The sequence below is a fragment of the Sinocyclocheilus rhinocerous genome, unplaced genomic scaffold (assembly GCF_001515625.1).
Source record: "Sinocyclocheilus rhinocerous isolate Xijiao unplaced genomic scaffold, SAMN03320098_v1.1 scaffold2604, whole genome shotgun sequence".
NCBI lineage: Eukaryota > Metazoa > Chordata > Actinopteri > Cypriniformes > Cyprinidae > Sinocyclocheilus > Sinocyclocheilus rhinocerous.
The window spans coordinates 79,645-86,694 of record NW_015636063.1 but is presented as its reverse complement, the minus strand read 5'-3'; the positions used below and the strand labels follow the sequence as shown (position 1 = coordinate 86,694).

Below are 7,050 nucleotides of genomic sequence, written 5' to 3'. Positions count from 1 at the left end.
ACACACACACACACACACACACAATATATATATATATATATATATTATATATTGTGTGTGTGTTTTCAATTCAATTATAGCCACATGTAAAATCAAAGCACTAAACTTTACATTAAAATAATGCAGTAAACATCTCATAGATTTTGTTACCATTGCCATGCATTATACGACTGATAGACTGCAACGGCTAGAGTTAAAAATCATCATATGTGTTCTACTGAAGAAACAAAGTCACCTACATCTTGGATGCCCTGGGGGTAAGCAGATAAACATCCAATTTTCATTTTTGGGTGAACTATCCCTTTAAGCCCCGAGTGTCCGTCGAGTTGGGGGCGTGTCGAGAAACATGGCGGAATCGATGGATGCAACGTCTGTAGTTGACGGTAAATTTTTGTTTAAATTGATAGTTTTGTAATATAACAATTAATAACAAGTTTTTATGCGATACAGATTAAAGTGGCTTCATAAATTACTTTTTAAAAATATTAAAAACGCAAAACACACCTGATGCGAATTCTTTGCTCTTCATTTTCTATAAGCAGAGTTAACAGACCTGTTGTATTTTCTTGTAATTTATTAAAAGTAGGTACACCGCCATCGTGTGCCGACTAAACTGACTTGAACGCACCGGACGTCGTAATTACGATTTATCAACTCGTAAATACGAACGTCCCAGGAGGACTTGAACGCAGCAATACATTACCACGCGTTTTTCTTTCTTTTTTTCTCGTGAGACATTTGTCCTCCCTCGGCTGCCGTGGCGACACGTCACAATGGAGACCATGGAACGTCATATTTGTGGCCTCGCCGTTAGACGCGTCTGGTGGCAATAATAACACAGTGTTGCGTTCCGTTTATAATCTGTATTCGTGATTGGTGAGCTACTAAGCCGTCGGGATTCTCTGTGGTTTGCCTGTCATTAGAGCTGTGTAGATTTATTCAGATGTTTATTAAAGACCAGCGCGCGGACTGCAGTAACGTTACAGCAGCAGTTACTGCTGTGAACAGAAGGTGTTTCTACTGATGCTCTTCCTGCAATAAAACGATGGATGGAAGTGAGAAGATGGAGTCTGATGATGTGGTGATCATCGTGGAGAATGAGGCGGAAAGTAAGCGCGCTGATGAAGCTCAGGGCGGTGTGAGGATGATGGTGATGGCTCTGATGGACGTGTGTCCCGTGTGTAAGCTCAGCTTCAGCAGCAGAGAGCCCAAACTGCTGCCCTGCCTGCACTCCTTCTGTAAGAGATGCTTACCTGCTCACAACACACCTGCCAGCACAGCCAGCAACGCCCAGCAGTGTAAGACTTTGCTTTCACTTTTACCCATTCACAAGACGCACTATTCAAATGACCGATTCAAACGATACATCTAATAATGGCAGGCGAAGAGCAGATATACAACGTCCCAAAGCTGCTAGAACAAAGAAAAAAGCAATTTAGCTACATTTATGCTTATCAAATCAGCAACGCCAAGGTAATGGGTTCGATTCCCAGGGAATGCATCAGCTGATAAAATCTTAAATGATAAAACCTTAAATGCATTGAATAATAAAGTCATCTGCCAAATGCGTTAATCTAATATAAATATAAAGTGGCATGGTGTTATTATTTTTAAATACTTAGAATGATTCATGTGGATATTATTCGGTAATTCCATGAATTAGATGTAGGCGTCATTGCAGACATCTCAGAATCAGCTTTATTCGCCAAGTGTGCGCGAACACACAAGGACTTTGTTGTGGTTTTTAAGAAGCTCTTGGTACATACATGCATACATACATACATATCTGACATGAGAACATAAACATTTAATTAAGACTTAACAATAAATAATAATGTGTATGAATCTGGAACAGAAGATTTATGTACAGATTTGTGCATTATTTACTCTATATATACAGCTGTATAAAAAAAATATGCATTTGTATTTACATAGTACTTGAGAGAGAGGCAATAATTAGAGATGGAGAATGAATTACACGCATTAATTACAGAACACAGGTAATAATTCATGATGGCATGGGGGAAAAAAATGTTTTTATGCCTAGATGTTCTAGTGCACAGAGATCTGTAGCGTCTGCCTGAGGGGAGAAGTGCAAACAGGTATATATATAGACATACATATCTAACATGAGAACGGAAACATTTAAATAAGACTTAACAATAAATAATAATGTGTATGAATCTGGAACAGAAGATTTATGTACAGATTTGTGCATTATTTACTCTATATATACAGCTGTATAAAAAAAATATGCATTTGTATTTACATAGTACTTGAGAGAGAGGCAATAATTAGAGATGGAGAATGAATTACAGGCATGAATTACAGAACACGGGTAATAAATTAATTTGTTAGCTGTTTAGGCTGGAGATGGGATGGGGGGTGTGTCCGGGGTGAGAGGGGTCTTTGATGATGTTACCTGCCCGTTTCTTCACTCTGGAGTTGTACAAGTCCTGAAGATTGGGCAGGTGGACACCAATGATCCTTTCTGCTGTCCTAACAGTCCGCTGCAGTCTTCTTTTATCTGATTTGCTGGCTGACCCAAACCAGACAGTTATAGAGGAGCACAGAACCGACTCAATAACAGCCGAGTAAAACTGTCATCTAAAACATCTTCTCTACTCCTTAAAACCTATAGGCTAATTCAGTGAAATTATTTGATTTGAATTTACAGTGTTGCTGTTATGACATTTCTTCAACTAAAATATGGGCAATTAATTATGTATGCATTCAAATGTATAAATATGGGAATATATGAATAAACATGTATCAAAGTTACTAAATAAATTTACCTTTCAGATGAATCTCTTTTACCGGGATTCTGCTTTGTTTTTCATCGGTTATTCAGTTATTCAACTAAATTGTCAAATTTAAATAGAACAGTTGATGAAGTATTTTCCTTTAATAACACATTAGCTGATGCATCATCAGGGCAAATGGAGTAACCCTTGCTCAGACATTCATGATATTTGTAAATATAATTTTTCGTCTTATGTTTGAAAGGAAAAAAAAAAAGATTACCTTGTCATGAGCTTTTAAAGGGGTCATATGATGCTATTTTAAAGATAATTATTTTGTGTATTTGGTGTAACAGAATATGTTGACATGCTTTAATGTTCAAAAAACACGTTATTTTTCAAATACTGTACATTATTGTACATGATTCCTAATTGCATCTACTTCCGGAAGGCCAAATAAAGTGCTTTTCCATTCGCACTGAAATACACAGCGTCTCCCTGACATGGCTGCATCAACACGACTGCTGTTCCTGAAACCACGCGTTCTTTCTTTGCGTGCACATTTGGGCGGCATTATGCTAATATTTCCACATAGTGACGTAGATATGTGGGGGCGTGTTAGAACGAGACGTTTTAGGTAGGTGTGGCTGACTCTTAACTTTTATAAAGAATATCTCTTTGGATTTGAGACTTTAGTCTTTGCAACTTTACAGATCTTCTTTATGCACCAAGAGCTTGTAACACTCCAAAGAGAGGAAAAATTTAAATCGCATCATATGACCCCTTTAATAGTTCTTCTTTTTAAAATCGACCGTCGTAATTAATCATTAATCGCGCCTAACATTCAAATTTGTATTCATAAATATATTTTTATATTAAATCTCTAAAGTAATGAGGAAACAACATAAAGATTGTTTTAATTATTTTTTTTATGAGATTTGTCTTTAACCGAGTAGAAAAGGCCAGTATCATTGATATCAATACTGATAATGATGCCTCTATTAAATTGTTAGTTTTTTTTCAGTTTGTAATATAATTTAATAATATTTCTTCTTTTGTATCATGTGGTCCTTGAAATGTTACTGAATATGTTTTCCTGGTCTTCTCTTTTGTGTTGCATTAGTGAACATGATCCGCTGTCCAGTCTGTCAGCAGGAGTGTATGGATGTTGAAGTCTTGGATAATTTCTTTGTCAAGGATTCTGTGGAAGTGCCGAGCAGCACGATGGAAAAGAGCTGTCAGGTGTGTGTCTTTGTAATACTAAATATATATATTTTTTAATACTGTGATTAATTTACTGGTATTAAGTATTGTGATATCTTTTAGTTAACTTTTTTTTTTTTTTTTTACCTATTAACCTGTGGTGTTTTGCCTTAAAGGGGTCATCGGGTGCGACATGCACTTTTACAAGCTGTTTGAACTGAAATGTGTGCTGGCAGTGTGTGTACACAACCACCCTATAATGATTAAAATTCACCTGCTCCTTTTTTTTAATCCCCATAAATAATAAGCAGTGTCTCAGAACAAGCCGATCACAGAATCCGTAAACTGTGATGTCCATTTTACAAGCCCCGCCCACGACTGTTTACTGCCGTATTAGCAGAGACCCCGCACTGAGCGAGCCGCACACAATCCGCCACGTTTATCTTCACGCTAGAGCATTTGAAAGCAGCATTCAAGTAAGAAATGTCTTCTTATTAAAGACTGGTGTCTTACCTTAGACCCGCCCTGAGTGAGCTGTCATCAGTCTGCCATTGTTTCGACGCTGGAGCTGATGTAGACAAGAATGACTCCTAAGCGGTTGCGCAATGGAAGCGCAAACCGTGCCGAGCCGAACCGTGCCGTGCTGTACTGAGCCGTGCCGAGTCGTACCACGCAGTGGAAAAGCGCCATAAATGCGTCTATGTTCGCGCGAATCATTCGTGATCCAGCTTCACCTCCAGAAGAAGTGAGTGTAAGGTTTTTTTAATGAATCTTTACAAATCGCCTTTCCTAATAAAGTGCTAGTTAGCGAGTTTCACGATAAATGCGGCTAAAGTTTACCGTCTCTCGGAGAGCAGCTCGAAAGAGAGGGGCGGGCCGAGCCGAGCAGAGCTCATTTGCATTTAAAGCGGCATGCAAGAAAACAGCTTGCTCTGAAAAGAACTGTTTTTGACGGGATAAAAACGGTGTTGTTTTACACTACCACTGAGAAATTTGAACCAGACTATGTTACAGACTTTTCATTAAGACCCTAAAGAATCATATCAACTTGTGGAAAATTGGCATCCGATTACCCCTTTAAGATTGTATGTTACTGATGCTGCAAAATGGTTTTTAAATGAAGGCAGTTTGTCAAGAAATCAAAGTTTCTGTTTTTCTTTTTTTTTTTTGTAATCTTTGTCTCGAATGCAATGTGTCTCAGATGAAATGCATTAGTTGACGTTGCATCTTTTGCTCTCAGCTCTGCATGAGTTGTGACGATAACACAGAGGCCAGCGGTTTCTGCGTGGAATGTGCAGAGTTTCTGTGCGTCACCTGCATCGATGCTCATCAGCGTGTGAAGTTCACCAGAGATCACACAGTCCGGCAAATAACCGAAATGTCCTCAGGTTTGACCCTAAACTTTTGTAAATTAGATCAGCTTGTGAGACCTAGGTGAAGGTTTGTATATAATGCAGTGACATTCAGACATCTTTAAGTGTGACTTGAGTTTTTAGTTACACAACTGATTTAGGTCTTTTACAGCAACTTCTGTAAATGAATTTTACAAACATGCAGGAGTGCATTTCTGAAGTTACACAGATGAGCATGAGCTTGTCTTCCTGTTTACAGAGGCGATGGGTGCTTCCACACAGAAGCCCGTCTTCTGCGACATCCACAGACAGGAGCCGTTGAAACTGTTCTGTGAAACCTGTGATCGCCTCACCTGCAGAGACTGTCAGCTACTCAAACACAAGGACCATAAGTATGACCCACATTCATGGCATTAAAGGAATAAATCATTAAATAAATCATTCTTATCACGCTTGTCTCATATTAACATATATAATGTTCAAAGGGATAGTTCACCCAAAAATTTGCTTTTCAGATCTGCATGACAGACTTTCTTATGTGGAACATGAAAGAAGATATTTTGAGAAATGGCTTAGTGTGTTTGTTTTATTTTGGTTAGTTTTATATATATATATAAAATGAAAGCCAAAACTGCTCGGTAACCAACACTCTTCAAAAGATATTCTGTTCCACAGAAAAAAAGGAAGTCATAAAGGTTTGGGACAATATGAAGTTGAGTAAATTGAAAGAAATGTAGTTTTTGGGGTGAACTATCCCTTTTAACATTATATATGTTAAAGGGATAGTTCACCCAAAAATGAAAATTTGATGTTTATCTGCTTACCCCCAGGGCATCCAAGATGTAGGTGACTTTGTTTCTTCAGTAGAACACAAACGAAGATTTTTAACTCAAACCGTTGCAGTCTGTCAGTCTTATAATGCAAGTGGATGGGAATCACGGCTTTGAGAGTCAAAAAACATACACAAACAAAACCAAATTAAACCCTGCGGCTCGTGATGATACATTGATGTGTAAAGACACGAAACGATCGGTCTGTGCAAGAAACTGAACAGTATTTATATCGTTTTTTACCTCTGATTTTCACCGCAATGTCCGAACTGTCTGAACTGTCCTGAGCACGTCCTCGACAGCCGGCGCGTGATACGTCTTCTTCTTCTTGCTTTACGGCGGATCGCAGACTTATAAGTGCATTACCGCCACCTATCTCTCAAATTGACCATTTACACTATCTACAATCTCAATTAGGAGTGTCAATGGTCCATTTGAGAGATAGGTGGCGGTAATGCACTCATAAGTCTGCGATCCGCCATAAAGCAAGAAGAAGAAAAAGACGCGTCAGGCGCCGGCAGTTGCCGCGTCAGGCGCCGCTCTGGACAGTTTGGACATTGCGGTGAAAATCAGAGGTAAAAAACGATATAAATACTGTTCAGTTTCTTGCACAGACCGATCGTTTCGTGTCTTTACACATCAATGTATCATCACGAGCCGAAGGGTTTAATTACAGTAATGAACACGCCCACGGCTGTGGCTTAGTTTCCCCTCGCGTCTCTTGTTTTTACCGTCTTTACTCACCCTGAGAAGGCACGGTTACGTCTTCGCTGATCTTCAGATGTGTGTGTGTGTGTGTGTGTGCGTGTGTGTGTATGTGTGTGTGTGTGAGAGAGAGAGAGAGACGGTCACATCGGCTTGTGTTCTGCAAACACATACCAGCTTCATCACTGTGTCTGTCACGCGACTCTGTTCCCCTTTCGG

The 7,050-nt window shown here is 39.0% G+C and overlaps 1 protein-coding gene across 1 annotated transcript in view; it reads left to right on the top strand.

Annotated features, from left to right (window-relative positions):
* Window positions 1-724: 724 nt before the first annotated feature.
* The window catches only part of LOC107747644 (transcription intermediary factor 1-alpha-like), a 20,863-nt gene continuing 14,537 nt past the window's right edge, over window positions 725-7,050 (top strand). The window contains exons 1-4 of the mRNA XM_016562237.1: window positions 725-1,298; window positions 3,865-3,983; window positions 5,185-5,332; window positions 5,556-5,688. Coding sequence (XP_016417723.1) covers window positions 1,046-1,298; window positions 3,865-3,983; window positions 5,185-5,332; window positions 5,556-5,688 — 653 coding nt within the window. The 5' untranslated portion in view covers window positions 725-1,045. The remainder of the gene's footprint in view (window positions 1,299-3,864; window positions 3,984-5,184; window positions 5,333-5,555; window positions 5,689-7,050) is intronic.